Source organism: Gopherus evgoodei, chromosome 2 (genome assembly GCF_007399415.2).
Source record: "Gopherus evgoodei ecotype Sinaloan lineage chromosome 2, rGopEvg1_v1.p, whole genome shotgun sequence".
In the NCBI taxonomy this organism is placed as follows: Eukaryota; Metazoa; Chordata; order Testudines; family Testudinidae; genus Gopherus; species Gopherus evgoodei.
The window spans coordinates 254,284,284-254,310,162 of NC_044323.1; the positions used below are offsets into that span (position 1 = coordinate 254,284,284).

Consider the following 25,879-nt stretch of genomic DNA (forward strand, 5'->3'; position numbering starts at 1 on the left):
TGGCATGTTTTGCTCAAAAATCAAACAAGAACACTTCATTTAGAAGAGATACCATCTAAAAGAACATGTATGTGTGCTCCAAAGAAGGGTTTGACAGGTCTGGTTTCTTTTAGGTGTAACTGCAGATCTGACAGACAACTCACTTAGTTTTATATCAGAAGGGTAGCCTTGTTAGTCTGGATCTGTAAAAGCAGCAAAGAGTCCTGTGGCACCTTATAGACTAACAGACATATTGGAGCATGAGCTTTCGTGGGTGAATACCCACTTTGTTGGATGCATGTAGTGGAAATTTCCAGGGGCAGGTATATATATGCAAACAAGAAGCAGGCTAGAGATAATGAGGTTAGTTCAATCAGGGAGGACGAGGCCCTCTTCTAGCAGTGAAAACCAAGGGGGAGGGGAAACTGCTTTTGTAGTTGGCTCGCCATTCACAGTCTTTGTGTAATCCTGAGCTGATGGTGTCAAATTTGCAGATGAACTGAAGCTCAGCAGTTTCTCTTTGAAGTCTGGTCCTGAAGTTTTTTTGCTGCAGGATGGCTACCTTTAAATCTGCTATTGTGTCTCCAGGGAGATTGAAGCGTTCTACAGGTTTTTGTATATTGCCATTCCCAATATCTGATTTGTGTCTGTTTATCGTTTTCAGTAGGGACTGTCCAGTTTGGCCGATATACATAGCAGAGGGGCATTGCTGGCATATGATGGCCCCACAATATACCAACATTTTTATGGCTGACCTGGAACAATGTTTCCTCAGCTCTCGTCCACTCATGCCCCTTCTCTGCCTATGCTATATTGATGACATCTTCATCATCTGGACCCATGGGAAAGAGACTCTCTGGAAAATTCCACCACGATTTCAACAGCTTCCACCCCACCATCAACCTCAGCCTGGACCAATCTTCACGGGAGGTCTTAGACACCATGGTGCAGATAAGTGATGGTCACTTTAACACCACCCTATACAGAAAACCTACCGACCGCTATGCCTACCTTCATACCTCCAGCTTCCATCCTGGGCACACCACATGATCCATTGTATACAGCGAAGCACTGAGGTACAACCACATCTGCTCCAACCTCTCAGACAGACCAACACCTACAAAATCTTCACCAAGCATTCTCAAAATTACAATACCCGCACGAGGAAATAAGGAAACAGATCAGCAGAGCCAGGCATGTACCCAGAAGTCTCCTACTGCAAGACAAACCCAAGAAAGAAACCAACAGGACTCCCCTGGCCATCACATACAGTCCCCAGCTAAAACCCCTCCAACGCATCATCAGGGATCTATAATCTATCCTGGACAATGATCCCTCACTTTCAAAGGCCTTGGGTGGCAGGCCAGTCCTTGCCCACAGACAATCTGAAGCATATTCTCACCAGTAATGGCACACTGCACCATAGTAACTCTAACTCAGGAACCAATCCATGCAACAAACCTCGATGCCAACTCTGCCCACATATCTACACCAGAAACACCATCACAGGACCTAACCAGATCAGCCACACCATCACCGGTTCATTCACCTGCACATCCACCAATGTAATATATGCCAGCCATGCCCCTCTGTGTACATCGGCCAAACTGGACAGTCCCTACGGAAAAGGATAAATGGACACTGTTGGGGACCCCGGTGTCCCAATAATGGAAAGGTTCGTTGCCTGACCGCGAGAGTGACAGGCAACACCAGCAAAGTCTGAACAAAAGCTCTTTAGTGAAGAGTGCAGACGACAACAAAGAGCAAGCTCGTCTTCAAAAAGAACCAGCTTGCTTCTTTACAACTAGCATATGATTTTTATAGACAGTTCCATCGCGTCACAAATTATTCATTTAGCAGTCCAATCCCCTTTTACTAATTACTAAAACCCAAACCTTTATTATGTTTAAAACTAATTGATTAAGATAAATAATGCTGCCTAAACAGTTATTACAAACAAGAATGAACAATCGCAGGTAAGTAAGCGGAAAGAAACAGAGAACAGAAACAGGGAGTTTTGCCATTGTTCCTACTACAGTACATCTGGTATCATGCCAGGAATGCCATTCCTTTTATCTCATGGATGCCTAACTCTGTCAGAGAGAGGCAACTCCCAGGCGTTTTCCACTCATTAATTACCCAGAAGCCTCTGTTAGCCTGACTTTATTCAGGTTGGCATAACTGGCTTTGTGATACATTTCCAGTTAGTCCTAACAACACAAATCGGATATTAGGAACGGCGATATATTAACACCTGTAGGAGAACACTACAACCTCCCTGGACACACAATAGCAGACCTTAAGGTAGCCATCCTGCAGGAAAAAAACTTCAGGACCAGACTTCAAAGAGAAACTACTAAGATTCAGTTCATCTGCAAATTTGACACCATCAGCTCAGGATTACACAAAGACTGTGAATGGCTTGCCAACTACAAAAGCAGTTTCTCCTCCCTTGGTTTTCACACCTCAACTGCTAGAAGAGGGCCTCATCCTGGCTGATTGAACTAACCTCGTTATCTCTAGCCTGCTTCTTGCTTGCATATATATACCTGCCCCTGGAAATTTCCACTACATGCATCCAGTGAAGTGGGTATTCACCCACAAAAGCTCATGCTCCAATACGTCTGTTAGTCTGTAAAGTGCCACAGGACTCTTTGCTGCTTTTAGTTTTCTATAAAGTTCTTCATGTGTTGAAACTCTCCCTTTTTTAGAAAGCAGTTGTCATCTCTCTGGTTTGATTGCCTATCTTGTATGGTATATATTCACTGAACATTGAGCTTATAGTGGAAAACTATTGTTCTGTAGATTGAAATAACTTCACAGTGCGCAGCAAAACTATAGCTGCATCTCGGGTTGGCAGTGCTTGCTGATGACTTCTCTGCTTGAGATAAAGTTTCCCATTGTAAATGTGTGTGTTATAAAACCACTTTTCAAAAACCAAAACTTTACTGGGAAGAATCCCACACTTCTTAATTGTGTCTGCCAGTGATGCAAGAAAATATTTCCCTGTGGACTTTCTCACTTAAGCATCAAATATTCTGAGGAAAGTTTTGGTGGGCTGCATATTTCCTACTGTAGTTGAGAAGATGACAGGCAATTGTTAAACAAATTTCCATCTCAGGTAAAGCGTTTTTTGTTTTGTTTGGATTGTTTACCAAAATAGATTGAGATGAAAGAATCCTGGAAAAAGACCACAAATTGTCTTAGGCGCTGAACTGAATAGCATTTCTCAGCATATTTTACCATGCCTTGTATATGCTGATATCCTTTAATATTACTTTTATTACCAGAAATCTGCTTGGCAAATGTACCTTTTTACAAGAGGAAAATGTTTTTATCTACTTTAGATGAGCCTGCTTTAAGTTGATTGAGGTTATAGAATTTCCAGCAGTTGAGAGAAGAACTTGTGGTTGATGCCATTGTTAGACGTTGTCTCCCTCAACTAAATCATTGCATTACAGTCCAGAATTAGCTAAAACTGTTCTCATGCAAAAACCACAAACTTAAAATAAACAAAAAAAAAAAACAACACAATTTTTTTTCTTCAGATATCTTTTCGGACTTGAGACTAGAACTTAAGTTCTGTTTGACTCATTTTTTCTCTTCTGTCACTTTAAAACAACTTAAAAACTGCAGTTGCACTCCAGATGCACCTCTACCCCGATATAATGCAGTCGTGGGGAGCCCGATATAATGCCTTTATATCGGGGTAGCAGTGGCAGGGCTGCAGTGGTGATTTAAAGGGCCTAGGGCTCCAGCTGCTGCAGGAAGCCCCAGCCCTTTAAATCACTGGTGAGGTCTGCTGCCACAGCCCTGGGATAGCAGTGGCTAGCAGCAGCCAGAGCCCAGCTGCTACTGCGCTATATGCAAACCTATGTTATATCAGGTCGCATTATAGCAGGGTAGAGGTGTAGTAGTAAAATTTTGACCTCTTTTTAAAGATACAAACTCCATCAACGACTGTTTTTAAATAGAAGCTTTGTCTCTATCGACCACCTTCTGTTTGTCTCATTCAGTTAGAGGAAGCTTATTTAAAAAAAAAAAAGGGAAAGCTCATGTTTACATGAAGGAGTTGTGTTAATACAGCGCTAAAGTTATACTAGTTTAAAAATATTCAGAAAATTCAAAAGTTTAGATTTCCACAGTAGTAATGCCTTGGCTGTACAGCACACTCTGTGTTCTTTGGTATTTAACGGTAATATGTTGAACTACATATTTAAGAACAATAAACAGGAACAGGAGATACATGTGCAATGTGGTTGTTAACATTGCTGTAGAAATCCATAACTCTTTCCATTTCCTGCTTCTGATTTTTTTAATTAAAAACTTTAATATTCCATTCATTTTAGGATGTGGGTTTATTTATTTGAATTTAGTTTTGTAGTTCTTCTAAAGTCCTTGGGAGGAGGCAAAAGGGGGAAATTAAAATGGTCACTAGTATCTTAACAGTGATCAACTTGGACTAAATTTTCAGTTTTACTAAAACAACCTTTCATAAAATCTAAGACGATAGAAATGTTTCAGCTGTTTAAAAACATTTTTCCTGCCTCACTATGAATCCAAATATGAAATCATAATGAAACTGGCATTTCTGTCCGCTTCGTCAGTGAAAAATCAAATGATTGTGAATAAAAAATTAACTGATTTTTTAAAAAGTTCTTTTGCTTTTATTTAATATTGATAATTCATTAAAATAGAAGTTGTGAATGCTCAACATTGCTCAGAAGTAAGCCTATAATTATTCATAGAATCTAAGTAGCTAAAATTTGATGTGTTCTTATTTTGCAGATTGGTTCATCATCACTTCATTGCACCATAGATGAGAAGAGGTTAGCTGGGTACTGTCAAGCTTGTGGAGTTCTTACATCATCTTCCAATAGTACATCACAACAGTCAACTCCTTATAGTCAAATCCATTGCTGTATGAGATGTGGCAACTATAAGGTGAAGTACTGGAAAAGCAATTTGGAGCCTTTTAACTTGAACGAGTTCATATCTAAGATTTCTTCCTTAAGTAGTATCCACGGTGCTCCACGGTAGGTGCGCTTGTGTCCCTGTGCTGCTGGTCAGAGAACTTTTGGTAGCAGTGTCTCTTAGACTCGCACATGTGCAGTCTCACTCCATGCCCTGCCATGAGGCTATTCAGTGCATGGGCTAACCTACCTCATTTCCTTCGCAACTGCTCTGGCTAGATCATTACTTTCTATTTGCATGTCTATGGTTAGTTAGTATAGTTGTGGCTTTTCTTTACTCTTTTTTTTTCCCCCTCTTTTTTTAAAATTTTATTTATTTTCCCCCTTGCTTTGCTTTTCTCATTGGGGACCCTTCACCCTCTGGGATATGCCTAGTTCACAGTCTACAAGAAGTGCCTCACTGGCAAGGAAACAATCCTGGTTGTAGACAAGCACTCCCAGTGCGTTCGCTGCCTCAGGGAAGGCCTCATCCAGCAGAAGTGTGGTATCTGTCAGCAACTCAGGCCACAGTCACATAGGGATAGAGAGCGCCGACAAGATTATCTTCATGCAGGTGGTGCTCAGACCCTCTCAGTACCCATGCCACAAGTCACCTGGCAGACAAGAGTCATCCCCAAATCCCTCTATAGCTAAAGGCTGTGAGTCGAAGAAGCAACCTGCTGACCCTTTTCAGCTCATCAAAGAAGAGAGTGGGAAGCAACCATAGTGAGCCCCAAGTTAGCCATGAGTGATCTCCATCCCTCTCTGTATCTTCGGCACCGAGATCGTCCCAGTCTGGTACCCATAGCTCTCAGAAACTGACAGTAGCAGGTACCGTTGACATGCTCACAGACCTAATGGGCACTGGCACAGAGTGGTTGGCACCAAGGGACACAAGTAAGCTCTCCGCTAAAAAGGCCACTTGCAGTACACGAGTCTGTATTGGTACCGTCATTAATGCCTCATCCAGCACGAGAGCGACCGGTACAGGTAAGATTCCCTGCACCCCGCCTCAGCACTGAGCTGGTCAGTACTGGCAGAATTCCACCACTCCAGATACCTCTGCGTATCAGACATAACCGGAGTCCCTGCTTCTCAGTACTAGGATCTCCACACCAAACCTCTGCCTAGCACAAGAATCATCCCTGCTGCCATGCATGCCCCCCACTCTAGCGAAAGTTCAGACAGTGACCAAAGGAGGTGATGCGTCAGTACTCTATTCAGGCTCAGTATGGTATTCAGTGTACCCTTAGATCGCCCCACCATCATCATCCTGGTACAGCTGCCAATGGGCACCACTGCTGGGCTCTGTTACTGCCACCCCAGTGGCCATATTGGGATCCATGGGTGCCATATTGCCAGCATGTCTCTTGAACTTTGAGCCTCACCCATGAACCCTTGAGGCGCACCCCCTTGGCCTCAGCATCCAGAGCTTTGACGCCCCCAGAAGACGTCATAGAGGAACCTCGAGGACCATATCCTCCTCCCTGGACTGGACAAAGCTGTCATGTCTTCCCCACCATCTTTGGCTGACAGCTCTCATCTCTTCCAGGATTGGGCAAAGAGAATTGCAGACACTCTCCAAATACTCTGGAGGAAGTCAAAGACACTCACCATCGTCTCCTAGACATTCTCCATTCATCCTCTTCCTCAAATACAGCTCTTCCTATTAATGAGGCCATCTTGTACCTGGCAAGAACCCTCTGGCAAACTCCAGTATCAGTATCACCTGCCTGCAAGTGGGAGGACAAAGATATATCCCAGCTAAGGAATCTGAATTCCTCTTCTGCCGCCCTCCACCCAAGTCTATCATAGTGAGTACCGTCACATCCCATGGCCATCGACACCAGATGGGGTCCACTCCCTGTGACAGGGACTGCACATGCCCGGACCTTTTCAAAAGAAAGGTGTACTCCTCAACCACACTTCAATTCTGTATTGCCAACTGCCAAGCCCTCATGGTGAAATATGATTATATAAATTACTGAAAACTGAATGATTTTATTGAACAGCTGCCAGTGTCACATCGTGACGAATTAAAGGCCACTATTCAGGAGGGCTAGTTAGTAGCAAAGACAACCTTCCTCCCCTCTATTTCAGAGTTCTTGTCAATCTCTTTGCAGTAGAGAAGGAACTAGGGGTGGGGGGGTACTGTGCACTGACAAGCCTCATGGCGGGGCATGAGAGGAGAGAGCATATGTGCAGACCTAACAGACACTACTCCAAAGTTCTTGGATCAGCAGCTCAGGGACGCAAGCACACCTACCGTGGAGCACCTGCAGGGGGAGATATCTTGAAGAACCATTGTTATTGCAAAAGGTGAGTAACTTCCACTTCACAGGGTAACTGTAGTATGCCATGGAGGCATTGTTACCTAGGAATTAGAACAGTAGTGGGCAACCTGCGGCTCATGGGCCGCAAGTGGCCCATCGGGGCATGGTCACCAGACCATTTGTTTACATTTGCACAGCTACTCGCAGCTCCCAGTGGCCGAAGTTCGTTGTTCCCAGCCACTGGGAGCTGCAGGCGGCCATGCAAATGTAAACAAATAGTCTGGTGGCCTGCCAGTGGCTTGCCCTGACGGGCCGTGGGTTGCCTACCACTGAATTAGAGGGATGTTGCAGTCACAACTTGTTGTTTCTCTTTCCAGCTTTTCTAATGACACATTGTGTGACGTTAGGGAAGTAATTTAATTGTTGTTTTGGTTTCCTGATCTGTAAATGGGATATAAAACCTACTTCATAAAGAAGGTATGAGATTTAATGAACAGTTCATAAAGGCTTTTCAAGTTCATTTAGGTGCAGGTTGGGTGGTGGGAACAACTTAGTTTGATCTGTTGCATTCGATAGCCTCATCTGTTAATGTCTAATTAGAGAAATGCCTTTTGAAATTGATACAGTATTTATCTGTTTGTGTTCTAGGAGTTAGTGAAGATTTTCCTTGAAGATAATATAACTCTCAGTTTACCTGTTCAGTTCAGACAGTCTGTGCTGAGAGAACTTTTCCAGAAGGCGCAGCAGGGGTGAGTAGTTAGCATTAGCAGCAGCATAACAGTAGTGCCTAGGAGCATCAGTCATGGACTAGAGCCCCACTGTGTTAGATGTACGAACACAGAACAAAAAGTCACTCCCTCCCCCCAGAGATCTTGCTGTCAACTTGACCGATGTTATTACTTTGAAAATAAAATAACAATTTTATATTGTTAATGCTTTCCACAGAAACTGTCTGAAGAATTCAGACACAAGTAATTAATTGGAGGAAAGTCAGTCTTATGTGATGAGAGAAACTGAACATTCTGCATAGATATGATTCTTCAGGCATGTATTTCACTACAGTCACACAATGACAGAACTTCTTATAAAGAAGGATAACATGGACACGAAAATGTCTGTGAAATCTTTTTCACTTAACTCTAAGCTTTTAATGCCCTTTAAGAGCTTTCCCAAAACCTGCTGCTCTAGTCATAGCTGTTCTGGCAAACCATTTGAAGCCTATGGCACTGGAGCAGACATGAGCATTCTTAAGAATGCTGGGAGAGGCCCTGATCCAGGACTGAGACCCCGAGGCACTGCTGTAATACAAATAATCATTTTTAAACACTTATCATGTAGACATGCTCCAAGCAATGTTAGACAACACGGTGCTTAAAATGCTGGTGGTTATCTGTTATCCTGTCTAGACACTCTCTGCATGGCTGTTGTCAAGGTCTGTAATCTTACTGCATTTTTTGTATTCATGCAGGAATGATGCTCTAGATGAAATCTGTTTCAGAATCTGTACATGCAACACTGTTTGTGATGTAATGCAGGGTCGAGCAATTGGTATTCAGTTTAATCAGCTATTTCTTAAACCGAACAAAGAGAAAATAGACTTTCTCCTTGAGGTAAGATGTGATTCTTGAGACTGAAAGGAGACTGTTAACTGAAAAATCTAATTTCGTCTATGTGTTACTTCTGTTATTTGTAATACCCTAAAATTTGTAAAACTGAATGATTAGAGGTGAAAATGTTTCTCTAATTTTGAGCTTACTTTGTACAATTCAGATGGTTTAGTATATAGTCAATCCCACTTCTGTGATAGTTGACTCACTTCTTTGACTCGAACAGAGGTACTCATTTCTACAAATACTGTGGCAGAGAAGCTGCCGAAGTTTCCAAGTTTAATTAGATGTTGCCCTGTTTTTCCTTTAGTAAAAAATATTTATCATTTCTAAGTTTTTTATGAAGAATTGTCCTGGAAAATGTACAGATCCCAGAGGAGCCAGAGAGGGGAGTAGAAGAGCATTCAGGGGAAGGAAGTTGATGATCCTCCAAGACCCCTTCACTGAGCTGGGGAGGGAAGGAGCAGACAAGGAAATGGTTTTTTTTGTTTGTTTCGTTTGTTTTTTTTCTCCTCACCATCCTTCAGTGGAGCTAAATTGGGAAGCAGAAGTGGCCAAGAAGGTTTAAAAAGTTTCTTCCCCATCCCCCAGTGCCCCTGCAGGAGCCAGAGAGGGGAGCATCTAGGACAGGGGTTGCCAAACTGAGGGCTGCATCTAGCCCTCCAGATGTCTTAATTAGGCCCTCGAACTCCTGCTGGGAAGTGGGGTCAGGGACTTGCTCCACTCTGTGGCTCCTGGAAGCAGCAGCATGTCCCCCCTCCTGTTCCCACATGCAGGGGCAGCCTAGGGGCTCTGCACTCTTCCCTTGCAGCTCCCATTGGTCAGAAACTGCGGCCAATGGGAGCTGCAGGGGCGGCGCCTGCGGACAGGGCAGCTCGGAAGGGTTTTGTTTTAATCACTTACATTAAATGCCCCTCTTACCTTTACACTTTGTTATATTCAGCATATAACCCTGTATTTGTACAGGTAGTTTAAACTTTATAGTTCAACTTTTTAAGATTATATTTTGGGTTAAGCTAAAATTAAAACTGCTCATGCTCTCAAATCAGTAATAGGTTTTATTGTAAAACTATAAGCTATGAAAGTCACCTGGCAAAACTGCTTTTTGAGGTGGTTCTAGGTTTCCTGGGCAACAATCAATAACCTCATAAGCAATACTGGCAGTGTAATAAGATGCAGGAACATAAAATAAAAGTGCTGTTTAAAACAAAACTGTAAATGATGATGAAATCCAAGATTTATGGTATTTCCAGCTTACTTTAATTTGATAGTCCTATAAGGAGCACTCACATTTGAAAACACATGGGGAAAAATCTGATAGCCACTCAGTTGAGTTGCTCTGATCATTTTCTTTAAAAATTCTGGTCTATGTAAGAGCAGCATAAAGTTTAGAAAAACAGATCTGCTGAACAAAAGCATTTAAAATCTCTCTCCTTTCAGAGTTCCTCACAGAGACTAGTCAACTTTTCCAATGAAGCTTCCCTGAGCTATTGCGCATGTGGGCTTTAATTGTGGGTGGCACCTATAGGAGCCCTTGGAAGGTAGTGAGCTGTGCCTGAGTTGAATTCATGCTCTTTCATTTCTCTTTATCACTCTGCTGCTGATTCTCAGGTCTCTGTTTGTCTGCTAACATAAGCCACTTCCTGTGCCATGAGCAGTAACTTCTTACCTGACACCTATAGCAAAAACCAGATAAAAATGCACTGTGCACCAGCCCCCACTGATCCAGCAGCAGTCTTTATGCCCGGTTGGCAATGAAAATTAATGTGTTTTTGACAAACAACTTTATCTTTTTCAAACTGATGTAATAAAATGATTACATTGCTGATTATTAAATTTAAGCATGAAAAGTTACTTTAAACCACCACCATCCCCTTCCCCCCGCGAGTAACTTAAGTTTCTGTTAACATGGAATACACAGGGGTTTTGTACGTAGAGAACTGGCTAACCTAAATATTTCACTTTTATCGTTAATTCAGTTAAGTGGACTTGATTGTTACATAGCAGTTGCTTTTGTAGTTTGCTAGATTATTGCTTTTGTGGTGGTGATAGCAGCATAGATGATGTAATCTTCACATTTGGCTCTTACAGACACAACCTTTAGACTCAGGAAGGGAATTGAGTATTAAAGGGCGGATGTAATGAATCACATGGCGATCAAAATAACCCCTTTTGAATACAGGGTTAATGACTGGCTTTCTGATCCCACTGTAACATCAACAATATTTGGAGAATGGCTAAAGTAGATGATTGCCTCCCTCCATAGGGGGAGAGAATGTTATGTGACGTTGATTGCTAATAGAGCATGAACAGAAAATTGTGGAAATAACTCTTAACACTCTCTCTATATAATCAAATGAAAATTCAGAATTCCTAGTGATGCTTAATAATTTAACTCTTAAATTTTGTAGGTTTGTTCAAGGTCAATAAACTTAGAACATGCTTCAGAATCTTTGAAAAGAAAAATGGCAGCTTTTCTCAAGTAAGTACCTGACATTAGACTACTTTCACTGTGCAATGTATAGATACTACCTTGGTATGTTAACGTTTCATGATCTTGCAGGTAAAAAAATTAGACAAAAAGGGCAAAAAAAATTTTTTTTTAACCCATGGATTCCGTATAAACCTCTCAAAGTTGTCTTATCTACCCATCACTGTTTTCCCACTTCTGCTCTCAAGACCCTGTGTCCCATGCTTTCTGGCAAAGGATACTTGGATGTGGGTTCATCTGGAACTCATAGATGAATGTTTCTGAATAACGAATAGGGGTTGGTCACTTTAGAGAAATGCATGATGTTTCCTCCCCCGATCCTGAGCATGATACCCATCCACAGCACACCCTTAGTTCCTACTGTAGCAAGGGAACATCTCTTGGATCATTGTGAAAGTGCTCAACTACTGGCTCACCCCATGGGTTAAATTTTCAAAATCCTGTTTATAATTAATCAGAAATAGTCATGTAGCACTCCATACATCACAATCAATTCTTACATAAGAACGGCCATATTGGGTCAGACCCAAGGTCCATCTAGCCCAGTGCCCCATTTTCCAATAGTGGTCAATGCCAGGTGCTTCAGAGGGAATGAACATAACAGGTAATCATCAAGTGATCCATCCTGTCACCCATTCCCAGCTTCTGGCAAACAGAGGCTAGGGACACAATCCCTGCCCATCCTGGCCAATAGCCATTGATGGACCTACCCTCCATGAATTTATCTATCTAGTTCTTCTTTGAACCCTGTTATAATCTTGGCCTTCATTTAGCTCAGAAAGGAGATTGACCTCCTTGCACACACGTGCTGCATTTAATTTTGGTGGACAAAATAAGCCCCTAGCCAACATAGCTATGCTGGCAAAAAAAAAGGCCAGTGTAGATGCAGCTATGCCAATATAAGAGTGCTTCTGTCAACGTTAGTGGCATTACTAACCCAACAGGAAAAACTCCTTTTGTCACATAAGCTGAATCTACATTAAGGGTATGTCTGCACAGAGATAAAAGACCTGTAGCATGACCACAGCTGGCCCAGGTTCAGTTGACTCAGACTCACAGGACTTGGGCTGTGGAGCTAAAAATTGCTGTATAGACATTCAGGCTCCAGCCCAAGCCCAAAATCTGCACAGCAGTTTTTCAACTCTGGAGCCCGAGCCCCTAGAGCCCGAGTCGGCCGCAGTTTGTTTTTTAATCCCTGTGTAGACATTCCTTGGGGGCTCTACCAGAATAGTTCTATTGGCAAAACATTTGTAATATAGACAAGGCCTTACAGAAAATGCACCTGATTAGGAATTACTGAATTCCATTCCTGGTTCTGCCACAAGAAGGGTGGATTGATTTGAATGAAAGCAATTTAAATCAGTAATTGAAATCATGACTTGAATCACCAAGTAGCCTCAATTTAAATAACTGATTTTAATTAACTTTTTTTCCATTAGTACTGCAGTAATCTTCCAATGAGAATGCAGCTTTTCTTAGTTGATACAACCATTAAAACATGTTGATTTAAAACTAAACAGCCTTTACACTGGATTTGGTTTCCCATCTAGGAGCATATGCTATAATTGTACATTTATTGAAGCAAACATATAGCTTAATATTTTCAGAATATTAATAATGAATTATGCATGTTTACTAATTAACTTTTTGCTCATGATTTGTTTTAAGCCACATTAAGATGGTAACTGGAATTTAATTAAACATATATAAATTTTATTTTTATTAAACAAAACAGTCTCTTAATAGAGTATATGACCTGCTGTGCCATATTTATAAAGCTCGACGTCCGAAGTTAGGTGTTCAGTTTTTCTTTTTTATAAAAAGCAGCCTTTAGCTCACAGTTTTTGATAAAGGCTGTTTAATGAGAACAAAAGAATGACCATACAGTGTCAGACCAATGGTCCATCTAGCCCAGCATCCTGTCTTCTGACAGTGGCCAATGCCAGATGCTTCAGAGGCAATGGACAGAACAGGGCAATTTTCAAGTAATCCATAGCCTGTCATCTGGTCCCATCATCTTGCAGTCAGAGGCTTAGGGACACAGAACATGGGATTGTATCCCTGACCATCTTGGCTAATAGCCATTGATGGACCTACTCTCCATGACATCCTCTAATTCTTTTTTTGAACCCAGTTATACTTTTGGCCTCCACCGCATTCTCTGGCAATGAGTTCCACAGGTTACCTGTGTTGTATGAAGAAGAACTTCCTTTTGTTTGTTTTAAACCTGAAGCCTATCAAGTTCACTGGCTGACCCCTGTGTCACTTTGTCATGATATATACCAAACCAGCAACAAAAGGAAACTTCTCTCTCACCACACTGGCTAACAAGAAGTCAGAAATTCAACCTCCTTAGGTATTCCAGTCCTGGATTCAACACCCAGACACTAGACTTAATGATGAGGGGTTATTTAAAACCAGTTTCATCAAAAAAAAAAAAGGGTTCTTCTGATCTCAAAGTTCTAGCCACACAGCCAGGTCAATATACAACTCAGATCTTACCCAATAATCACACTGTTGCCAGTCCTTTAGTATCTAATATCTAAATGTTTATTTATAAAAAGAAAGAAAGGTGAGAGTTAAAATTGGTTAATCAAATACATACAGTAATTGCAAAGTTCTTGGATCAGGCTTGTAGCAGTGATGGAATAAACTGCTGGCTTAAGTCAAGTCTCTGGTTGCTTCCAAATCATTGGAAGGTCCTCAGTCCCTTGGTTAGAATGCTCCCATTAGTGTAAGTTTGTAGTCCAGAGGTTTGAGCAGGAAAGAGGCAAAATGGATATGTTTCCAGGGCTTTTTATAGCTTCTGCTAAGTGAAGGGAAGCCCATTGTTCTCACTGTGGAAAATTACAGGTAACAAGATGATTGGAGTTCCATGGGTAAGTCACATGTCCATGCATGATTTTGCTTAGTCATAGCAGAGGCCATCACATGAAAGTCCATTAAGTTAAGCATCTCACATGGTCCATTGTGAGTTGTGTTCCTTGATGAGCCATTTAACTTGAATAGTCCTGTTAAGATGTGCAGGCTAAATACCTTGTGGGTGTTACCACAGGAGCAAACATTTGAAATACAGGATTTGATTTCCAGTTTTTTAAAAGGTGCCTTCATGGTGGCACTTTTCTTTTTTATTTTCTCTTACTGTTTTTTTTTTCGGGGAGAGGGTTGTTTTTGTGTAGAGTGTACATTTAACTTGAGCCTCTGTTACGGTGTCTTTAAAAAGCTTCTATGCCACTTTCAGGTATTTTGCTCTTGTGACTGTTTTAACTTCTTTTTTTAACTAGCTTCCTCATTTTTGTAGTGTTCCTGTTTTTGGAGTTAAATGCTATTGTGGTGGGCTTATTTGGTATCCCCCCTCCTGGCGCCCCCACAAGGATGTTAAATTTAATTACATTATGGTTGCTGTTAATGAAAAGTTTTTAGCTTTATTCACCTCTTGGACCACATCCTGTGTGCCACTTAAGACTAAATCAAGAATTGCCTTTCCCCTCGTGGGTTCTAGGACTTGCTGCTCCAAGAAGTAGTCATTAATGGTGTCTCAAAATTATCTCTGCCTCCCATCCTGAAGTGGCATGTACCCAGTCCGTATGGGGATAGTTGAAATGCCCCATTATTTTATTTTCTATTTGCATAGCTCCTGATCTCTCTCAGGTTTCATAATCCTCGCCACCATTTTGGTCAGGAGGTCAGTATATTCCTACTGCTGTACTCTTATTATTCAAGCATGGAATTTCTATCCAGAGAACTGTTACTGTTTGTCATTCAAGATTTTTACTATATTTGACTGTCTTCTTTCACACACAGTTCCACTCCCTCACCAGCAGAACCTACTGTCATTCTTATATATATTGTACCTTGCTATTACCATGTCCCATTGATTATCAACATTCCACCAAAAGCATAGTTATTTTTTATGTAGCTGTTTTGAGAGATCAATAAGTTTAGGCATTAAGATATTTTGTATTAAATTCAGATTTCATTTTAAACTTCTTTATTTTTTAAAAAGAAAAACTTACTATAATTTAAATAACAGTGGGAAAAAATCCAGTTATTTTTCTTGTAATTCACCATGGCTACAAGCTTTGTGACCTTGGACAAATCTGTTACTTTGTGTCTCAGTTACCCCATCAGTAAAATACCTTTCTTACAGGAGGTTGTGGAGATAGATTTATTAACATTTGTACTGTAGCTGGATATTACTCTGACAAAAAAAAGCCTTTAAATAAATAATTGAATCAATATGCTTTCCACAAAAGGAAATGACTGAAATCTTTTATATGCAGACAGAAATTATACTGTTATTAATAATCACAGACAGTTGTTTGAAATGTTATATGTAAGTAGTAAAAATTTTTATTTTACTTCAAAGTAACCTTCCTGCTGATAACTTTTAACTTACGCAGGAATATGTGTTTGAGTTTGGAAGATCTTCAGCTTGTCTTCATGATTTCCTCTCATGAGCTGTTCATAACCTTACTGAAAGATGATGAACGGAAGCTGCTCATTGATCAAATGAGGAAAAGATCACCTCGAATCAATCTATGCACTAAACCTGTGACTTCGTTTTATGATATTCCAGGTCTGTTTCCCAGCAAGTTTCCTAAATGCTTTTAAGTATTTCTTTTCATGGCCAAAGTGACAGTAATATTCTCATGTATGTTTAAAAAGAAAATCTTCAGACACTGTTATTCCTGTCTATAGTCAATGACTGTATGGGTCTACACTGTTACTGGGATAGCTGTTAGTTTAGGGTCTGGTGTTTTTTTTCCCCCTACTGTAGATGCAGTTACACCAGTAAAGAAGTCGTTTTGCTGGTATAGCTTATTTCATTTGGGGAATTGGTGTAAGCTATACTGGCAAAAGAGTGCTTTTGCCAATATGTACTACATATGGGTTAGGAGGGTTTACTGGTATAGCTATACCAGCAAACTTGTTCTGGTGCTGACAAAGCCTATGTCATTTAAACTTTTTTTTTTTTTTTTTTGATTTTGTTTTTTAAACCTTTTCACCATCCTTGAGTGAAAAACTAAAGTAAATTTTAAATTAGTGCTCTATTTTTATATTATATTTAAGTAACTTTAAAGATGAGTGGATAATTGGAGAGCTTTCTCAATAGATCGGTTTAATCTCATTTTTACCTAATTAAGTCTCAGATTCAAATACAAGATTATTTCAGCTCTTGCAGCATTGTGTTCTATATTTAGGTATTGGGTTTGTCCCTTCTTAACTACCAAGGGAAGATAAGTCTGAGTACATGTCTATTCTACAAACTTTTTGGTCAATGCAAGTTATGTCAGCATAAAGCCGCCACAGTTAATATATCATTTTGTGCGTGTGCATACTTGGTTTTTTGCATAAGTGCTGCTGCACTTACCAGCAGTGCTTGTATTAATGCTCAGTGCAGTACACTATGGATAAGTGTCCTAGTGAGAAACCCACCATCATCCAATGTGCTGTTTTGGGGAAAGTTTTGGCAGTGCATATTAGTGCAGAAATGAGTTGCACGGGGTGACTGTATGAGCAAGGGATCAAATTCCCAGCATGCAACTGTCCCCATCCCATAATGTCATCTGTATCCCATACCTTTCACAAATCCTTACATGCATTCTCACTGTCTGCCATCTCTGGTAGAAGCATGGAGCCTGCACAACTCTGCTCTATTGTACTAAGTGTTGCAAGCACAGGATGTACAATCCTCTGTACTGGCAGAGCTATAAGAAGATGATGTGTGTGAAGGACAGACTGCTGTAGAACATAATGATAACCAATGCAAGGTTATTGGTGAAGTTTATAGAGCAGCTCTAGATGGTGAAGCACTATTTCTGGGCTTGAGAAATGAGCATGACTGGTTGGATTTCATCGTAATGCAGATTTGGGATAACAAGCAGTGGCTGCAGAACTTTTGGGTTTGCAAGGCCACATTTCTGTATCTGTGTGCTGAGCTTGCCCCAGCCCTCCAATGCAGGGCCACTAAAATGAGAGCTGCAGTGACAGTGGAGAAGTGAGTGGCAATTGCATAGTGGAAACTTCCATTGCTGGATTGCTACTGGTCAGTGGGAAATCATGTGGGAGCTGGAAAATCCTCTGCAGGGGCTGTTATCATGCAAGGGTGGAGGGCCATTTACTCATCTCCTGCTATGCAGAACTGTGACTCTCAGCAACTTGAAGGGCATCGTGCGTAGATTTGCAGCAGTAGGGTTCCCAAACTGCACTGGAGTAATAGACAGCATGCATATCCCTATTTTGGCACCAGACCACCTTACAGCAGATTAATACAACAGAACTATTTTTCTGTGGTTATGCAAGTCTTGATGGATCACTGGGGATGCTTCATCAACACCCATGTTGGCTGGTCAGGGAAGGTGCGTGACCCTTGCAATTTTAAGAACATAGGAGTGTTCAGAAAGTTGGAAAGCAAGCACTTTCTTTCCTGATCAGCCATTAAATATCACCAGTGGTAAATGCCAGTAGTGATCCTGGGGAATCCAACCTATCCTTTGCTCCTCTAGCTTGTGAAGCTTTATGGTGGACTTTGTTTTACCTGGTCTTGCTATTTTGGAGCCTGTTAGGTTATCTTCTTCCAGATGGCTGCATTGTCTAGTTTGGTTCTTGCTTTGTTCTTCCTTGGCTGACCTCAGTTAAAATCCAAGAAAGAGCACAACCCCTTCCAACTGCAGATCAGTTCTGTAAAGCTAACCTTTTCGGTGTCACTTTTTTATATATGGCAGTCAAGATTGCTGTAGTCACTCTTCTCTTGAGAACAGATAAACCATCCAAATGCCCAGTGAAGTACTACATAGTAACGGCACAGGCAATTTCTTCTCTAACATCAGAATGGCCATACTGGATCAGACCAAGGGTCCATCTAGCCCAGTATCCCGTCTTCTGACACGGGCCACTTACAGGTGCCCCAGAGGGAATGAACAGTACAGGTAATCATCAAGTGAGCCATCCCCTCTCACCCATTCCCAGCTTTTGGCAAACAGAGGCTAGGGACACGATCACTATCTATCTTGGCTAATAGCCATTGATGGACCTATTCTTCATGAACTTATCTAGTTCTTTTTTGAATCCTGTCATAGTCTTGGCCCTCACAACATCCTCTGGCAAGGAGTTCCATAGCTTGACTTTGTAGTGTATGGAAAAAATACTTCCTTTTGCTTGTTTTAAATTGCCTATTAATTTCATTTGGTGATCCCTAGTTCTTGTGTTATGAGGAGTAAATAACACTTCCTTATTTACTTTCTCCACACCGGTCATGATTTTATAGACCTCTGTCATATCCCCACTTAGTCATCTTTTCCAAGTTGAAACGTCCCAATCTTCTTAATCTCTCCTCATATGTCAGCTGTTCCATACCCCTAATCACTTTTGTTGCACTTTCCAATTCCAGTATATCTCTTTTGAGATGCAATGACCACATCTGCACACAGTATTCAATATGTGAGCATACCAGGATGGATTTATGTAGAGGCAGTATGATATTTTCTGGCTTATTATCTATCCTTTTCTTAATTCCCAATATTCTGCTCTAGAATTGTTAATTGTAGATTTTAGAGCCCAAGAGGACCACAGATTTGTGAAAACTGTTTTGAGCTAAATCTGACTTATTTTGCTGAACTTGTTCCTTTTCCTGCAGCAGGGCCTACTCTTCTTCACAGTTAATTTTTAAAGGGTATGCTTATACTTAAGGCTAAGATTTTTATCATGGATATTTTTAGTAAAAAAAAGTCAGGGACAGGTCACAGGCTTCTACTTTATCACCTGTGACCTGTCCCTGACTTTTTTACTAAACGTATCCATGACAAAAGGGAAGCCGCTGGACAGCACAGGTCCAGCTGGGAGCTCTGGGGTCCCCCTCCACCTCTGGCTCAGAGCTGCAGGATCCCCTGCCAACCGCAGTGGCTGGAGGCTGTGGGGGTCCTACCATTGCTGGTACCCTGCAGCTCCTGGCTTCCCATGGGAGGAGGCAAGACAGTGCAGCTCCAAGCCACGGGCTAAAGTCACTGAGGTCTTTGGAAATTGTGGATTCCTTGACCTCTGTGACAAAATCGTGGCCTTACTTATAGTTAGTTCAGTAGACGTGAATTATGTTGCCATTGATAAGTGGATTTTTGGCTGAGCAAAGCAAGGTCTTGCACTCAACTTGATGGCATTTCTTAGTTACAGATTAACTTTTGAATGCTGCATTCAATTCCAAAGTTTTTGAGAATGTTCTGGGCAGCACCCTATTCTTTTTTTTGGAGGGGTGTGTGTGTGCGCAAATTAGAAAGCAGAGAAGGGAAAAAAGAGGACACAGTGCCCCGGCATCTGGTTTGCAGATCCAGCAGTTAACAGCCACCTCTGTAGTTGTCTGTTGATCAAGAACTAGTTGAGGGCAACCATTAACATTTTCCAGCATGACAATACCCATTCTAGGCCCTACCCATATTCCCAATACCATTTAAAAATGATGACACACATAATGGCTTATCTCTCAGACAGAAAGTGGGGAGCAGTGGGCTTGGAGGTATGCTCGGAAGTGCGAACAGCCCTGGTTATAGAGGGAAGGGTGACTGGAACACAGAGTCCCTGGCATGGGTAGGTTGGGTTGCAGGAAGTGCCAGAAATACAAGGAGGTGGAAGGTTGACATTCAGGGAGCTTGTTGGGGAGAATGGAGGAGTTGCAAGAAGCTCCTGGTGTGGCAGTGTACTTGGTCTACACAAGCCACTAGGTATGTGATCCTCTAGTGTATTATGTTTTTGTTTGTTTTGTTTGTTTTTTAAATCTTGCTTGTTCACCAAAGTACTGTGATGGGTATATCTTATAAATTTAAAAAAAAAAAATTTCTACAAACCTAGCAATCTTCTGTTCTAGCATCAGCAAGTGTCAATATTGGCCAGCTGGAACATCAGCTTATATTATCAGTGGATCCCTGGAGGATTCGCCAGATTTTAATTGAGTTGCATGGCATGACCTCAGAACGCCAATTCTGGACAATTTCTAGCAAGGTAAATTATTTCTCGTATAGCTGATTATGTGCAGTAGAACCTCAAAGTTACGAGCACCTGAGTTACAAACTGACCAGTCAACCACGCATCTCCATGTGGAACCGGAAGTACACAATCAGGCGGCAGCAGAGATTGGGGAGGTGGGGAGAGGGGGAAGCAAGTACTGTACTGTGTTAAACACAAACTACTTAAAAAAAAAAAAGCAGCATTTTTCTTCTGCGTAGTAAAGTTTCAAAGCTGTATAAAATCAATGTTCAGCTGTAAACTTTTGAAAGAATAACCATGACATTTTGTTCAGAGATACGAACAACATCCATTCCTGAGGTGGGTTGTAACTCTGAGGTTCTACTGTAGTTGCATACAATAAACTTTCATTGTGGGAATAATATGTAGTAATTTGGAGAAGGGATTGACTGTTTAGACTCCTGGATTCTGATTTTTTTTCTTCTATTCTGACCTTCTGTGACACCTGAAATAACTTGCTAACTTCTGTTTCTTTCCCCATCTATATAATGGGGATGATGATATAGCTAAGAATTCTATATTTTCTGTTAAAAGATATAGAAGTGTAAAGTATTATTGCACAGTTTTCTCTGGTATGCTTATGTTGATTCCTTGAGTTAGATAGAAATTGTTTTTAAATATGTAACTGTCTATAATAAGTCTCTATTTTTATTTTAAAATCCATACCTAAAAAATGCTGCCATTCTGCTTTTTTGACTTAAATTATTGTAACGTACTATTAATTGGCAAAAAAGCTGTCTTGCATTTTAAGTTGAGTAAAGATTTTTTTCTTTTCGACTATTAAATATTCAAAGCATCAACAAAATAGGATACCAAGGGATTTATGTATTTTGTTATGTGGAGCAACTAGTGTGTTTTTATTTGCATATGAACCTTGTGTAAACTTACATTTGAAGAGGTTTTTTTAACTGTAGTATTCACATTCAGTTAATAAGAATTTTAAATGTATATGTTGAAGAGTTGGAAACGTGAGAAACTGCTGTTTTCTTTGAGTATTTCACTAAATCTGGTCACTAATGTTAAACCACTGTAAAAACAGTTAAAAAAATCTGTTCCCTTTCAAATATTTTATATATTTATCTCTTAGTGGGAAGTACCAAATGTTTATGGCAGTGTTATCCTCGGAATTAAAGACAACTTGACTAGAGATTTGGTCTATATCCTGATGGCAAAGGGGTTACACTGCAGTGCAATTAAGGTGAGCAAACTATATATAAATATTTTTATAAATAGTTCATGGTTTTGATGTTTAATAATACAGATCATTCTCCCATAAAAAATATCCTGTTTTTCAATAAGACTTGACTATGTTCTGCCATTCTTTAGTTGCTTATGAAAAAACTGCTGTGCAGTAGGAATAGCCTAGTACATACTGATAAAAGCAGATGTATTCTTGCTGTAATAAGAACATGAAGTAAATGAGGTATATTCTTTTGTAACATACAAGTGAAAGCATAGAGTAGGGTTTGAAGTACAGAACATGAGTCAGGAGATCTAAGTTTATAGCAGGGCTGTTAAGGTTAAGACCAGCTTTGTGTTTAAAACTTGGCTGTTCTCAGTGCTCTAAAATCCATATGAGTAAACATATTGCCTTAAAATGTGATGTGCCTCCTGGGGGCACTGGCTATTGTTACTGATCCAAATTTGGAGGCCTCTTGACCAACAAGTTTGTTCCCAAAATACAGCCTCTAGAGAAAAAACAGCTTTTCTTAAAGTTGACACATCTTGGCAATGTTTTTTGCTCACAGATAGAGATTAGAGCAGGACTCAGATCATCGAATGCCCAAAGGTTACCCTGACAGAGTTCATGTTACCTGTCAACCCTTTGGGGGAAATCAGATTTAAATGTTTGAAAAAGTTTGCTTCTCCAGTAATGCACGCTGAAGTCCACATGCCTAAGGCATTACACTGAGCAAGTGTGCAGAGAGAAGCTATCTGTTTAGAAAACTACTTATACATCAGTGTCTGGGTTCCTCTGAGGGTATGCTGCAGTCATCAAGTCTGAGCACCACATGAGGCTCTGAGTACAGCTCCAAACCAGGGCAGAAATCTGAACTAAAAATAGCACACAATTTTCCAAACTGCCTCTGTCAAAGGGGGTGGGGAGTGGGAGGGCTTGGGGAAATGTAATCTGACTACAACAGAATATTCAGAAGGTGCTGAAACTATTTTCTTAAACCTACAGAGGAAGCGAACGGAGTGGGAGGGTGGTTGGAGTTGGAGAGTAGGTGGGAATGGGGATTGTTTATCTCAGAGGTCTGACCCTTCTCTCTACCCCCACATGTGATCTGGGGATCCCCGCACACACATGCACACCAGCATCTGATATTTCCAGGTTTTCAGAAGCTTGAGTTTTTCTAAATTCAGTATTCTGGAAGGATATAGCTATCTCTGGGCAACCCTGATTATATGTTAATAAAGGTTGGGGTTTTTTGCCATTTAATCTATTTACAACTCTGCAACAAACTTCCAATAGCAGGGTGGGCAAACTACAGCCCATGGGCTGTGTCCGGCCCCTGGGAGTGGGATTGGCAGCTTGCCCTGCTCCACCTGCCCGATGGGGTCGGCTTGCCCCGCTCTGCCTGACCGGTGCTCCAATGTGTTCATGAGGGCACGCGTGTTACTACGGCTGCACAACCCAAATGCTCCTCACATGCCTGCTATTTGTTGGCTTAGGTGACTATGCTGTTTTAGTAGTGTTAATTTTCCATTGTTGCGGATAAAATGAAGAGTAGTTGGCCAGGGAGTGCCAGCTGCATTGTTCACGTTAATCAAAGAGGGCATGGAAAGGGAGTAAGTTTGGTTTAATTATCGTAATACGTGTTAGGATGGTATATTTATAATAGGAAGGTTTTATGTTTATTTCCACTAAAAATGATCTTTAATAAAATGTATTTGAATATCTCCGAATTGTTAATTTCATGAGCATTCATGGCCTGCCATGCAATTTCCATACCCCGATGTGGCCTCAGGCCAAAAAGTTTGCCCACCCCTGTCCTATAGCCTGTGCTTGTCACTTAACATCTCTGTGCCTTAGTTCCCCACCGATAAAATGGGTATATACTGAACTTAATGAATTTAGCCCTACAACTCTTCAGCAAGATGGAGTTTTTGCTTAGGACACATAATGATTAATACACTAACATTTCCAAATTTGGAAAAGACTTCTTGCAACTACCTAACACTTTTTGAATGAATATTCAGCATGTGAAACCCTGTTTCTTTGCCTCTCAGTTCCTGGTTAATGAACTACACATAAGATGAAACTATAACCATTTTATAACTAGAAAACTCCAGAATGTGTGTTGAGTCTTGTGACTTTTCATTTTATAGTATGTTTTATTTCTGAACCTTTTTATTTTGCTTGAAGAACTTGGGATTCTAGAACTCCTGCATCTTTGAGGATTTGATAACATTTACTGTGGTATATTGGCTCAATCTGAAATTTACTTACATTATTCAAAGATTAGGGCTTGATCCTGAAAGGTAGCAAGAACCCACAACTCCCATTACATAGATGCCAAGGCTTGAAGTAATCCAGAATGGGTTAAAACAATATTCCAACACTTTTTTCTTACTATTGTAATTCAACCAAAGTAGTGATGTCGCTTTCACACATGCTGTGCTTTAATTACAGGATTTTGTTCATGCAAAGCAGCTTTTTGCTGCTTGCCTGGAGCTTGTGACAGAGTTTTCTCCAAAGCTGCGGCAGGTCATGCTGAATGAGATGCTGCTCTTAGACATTTACACTCACGAAGCAGGAGCAGGGGTTTCTGGAGAGCGTCCTCCTCCTGATTTGATCAGCAGAGTCCGAGGATATTTGGAAATGAGGGTACCTGGTAAGAATGTAGCTGACTGATCTCTTAGGAAAGATACAGTGAAATGCGAAGGTGGTAACAGATTTGCAAAAGCAAGAAAATTCAGAGTTCTATGACCTTCAGTACTTAGGTTATAACCAAGAACAATAATAAAAAGTAGTAAAGTATTAAATATATTTTAGTTGTCTTAGTGAGTTTTAGCATCTTGAAGTGTGATCTAGCTGTCCATGGCTGCACTTTTGCTAATTTCTTTAAAATAGAGCTGGGCAAATAACTGGTTTTTGTTCTCTGGCAACTTAGAGGCAAAAATTGGTTTGACCCAAACTGAAACTGATATTTTTGCATGCTGTGTGTGTTTGTAGCCATTTTGGTCCCAGGATATTAGAGACACAAGATGAGTGAGGCAGTAGGTGATGAGAGAGACAAGCTTTTGAGTTTACACCGCTCTTTATCAGGTGATCTGTGTAAGCTCAAAAGCTTGTGTGTCCCACCAGCAGAAGTTGGTGCAATAAAAGATATTACCTCACCCACCTTATCTCACTGAAATCATTTGGAATTTTTAGCAAGTCAAAAAAACACATTGTTTTGGATTGAATAAGTTTTTGTTTCCAGACATTTTAATCTGACATTTGAATCTCTACTCTGAAGCAGGAGTTTGAATCCTGGCCTCTCCCTTCCCAGCTGAGTGCTATAACCACTAGCTATAGGGGGATTCTGGAGTGGATCTCCTAGTCCCTCCTGTTGAAGATGTTCTGCTTCATGTAAATAATTAAACACTGGATCAGGGATTTGGATGAGGAAGAATCAAGTTCCAAGAGAGTGCCCTAATGACCAGGCTGGAGAGTCATATTCATTCTCTCTCTCTCTCTCTCTCTCTCTCTCTCTCTCTCTCTCTCTCTCTCACACATATATGATTGTTCATTGGTATTTTAACAAATACTGTTTTGGAAGCTGGTTACTGCAACTTCTGTTTACAATCTTCTAAAGGCTATGTCCTGCTTTTCATAAGCATGGAATACCTACAGCTACGAGATAAGTTAATGGAAGCTGCTGATGCTCATTTCCTCTAAAAATTAGGCCCCCTCTGTATCCATCTACCATGTTTGCTACTATAGAATATAAAAAGCTGAAATGTTTTAATGTGAGGATATATGTTTGGTACAGTGTAGGCCTAACCGCACAACTCCTGGTCTTAATTGAAATTATTTCTAGATCTTCCCAGCTGTTTGTGATGTTTATAAATGATAGCGTTTCATGGGGGAAAAAATTGATGACCTAATATTAGTTGATGAGCTCAACCTTTTTTTATAAATCTCTTCTAGATATTCCTCTTCGACAAGTTGTAGCAGAGGAATGTGTTGCCTTCATGTTAAACTGGCGGGAGAATGAATACTTAACTATGCAAGTTCCTTTACTTCTGGTTCAGACTAATCCATATGTGAAGGTAATGGATGTTCAGGCAGAAAGGGGCAAGATGCTGTACTATGCCTCTTTTTTTTTTTTTCTTTCTTCTCCTCCTTCCCCCCCCCCCACCCCCCCAGGTTCTAGTACTTCTGAAGGCATGTGTCATTCTTCATTGTTTCTGTCAAGTTTCATTCTAACTGCAGTAATGAGTGGGAAGAGATCTTCCAACGAACCAGATACTGTGTAGCAAAACTGAGCACTGTTGGTTGAAATTAAGTAATATCTAGAAATAAGGTTGATTTGTCTCTGGATTCTCTCTGTGCTACAAGAGTAACTGAGA

At 40.8% G+C, this 25,879-nt stretch overlaps 1 protein-coding gene across 3 annotated transcripts in view; it reads left to right on the top strand.

Moving 5' to 3' along the window:
- INTS8 (integrator complex subunit 8) overlaps positions 1–25,879 on the top strand; it is a 78,141-nt gene that overhangs the window by 16,048 nt on the left and 36,214 nt on the right. For all 3 annotated transcript variants that reach the window (XM_030553503.1, XM_030553504.1, XM_030553506.1), the window contains exons 8-16: positions 4,768–4,923; positions 7,853–7,953; positions 8,673–8,814; positions 11,223–11,293; positions 15,706–15,881; positions 20,160–20,293; positions 21,405–21,515; positions 23,955–24,156; positions 25,458–25,579. In XM_030553503.1, the coding sequence (XP_030409363.1) occupies positions 4,768–4,923; positions 7,853–7,953; positions 8,673–8,814; positions 11,223–11,293; positions 15,706–15,881; positions 20,160–20,293; positions 21,405–21,515; positions 23,955–24,156; positions 25,458–25,579 (1,215 nt within the window). The remainder of the gene's footprint in view (positions 1–4,767; positions 4,924–7,852; positions 7,954–8,672; positions 8,815–11,222; positions 11,294–15,705; positions 15,882–20,159; positions 20,294–21,404; positions 21,516–23,954; positions 24,157–25,457; positions 25,580–25,879) is intronic.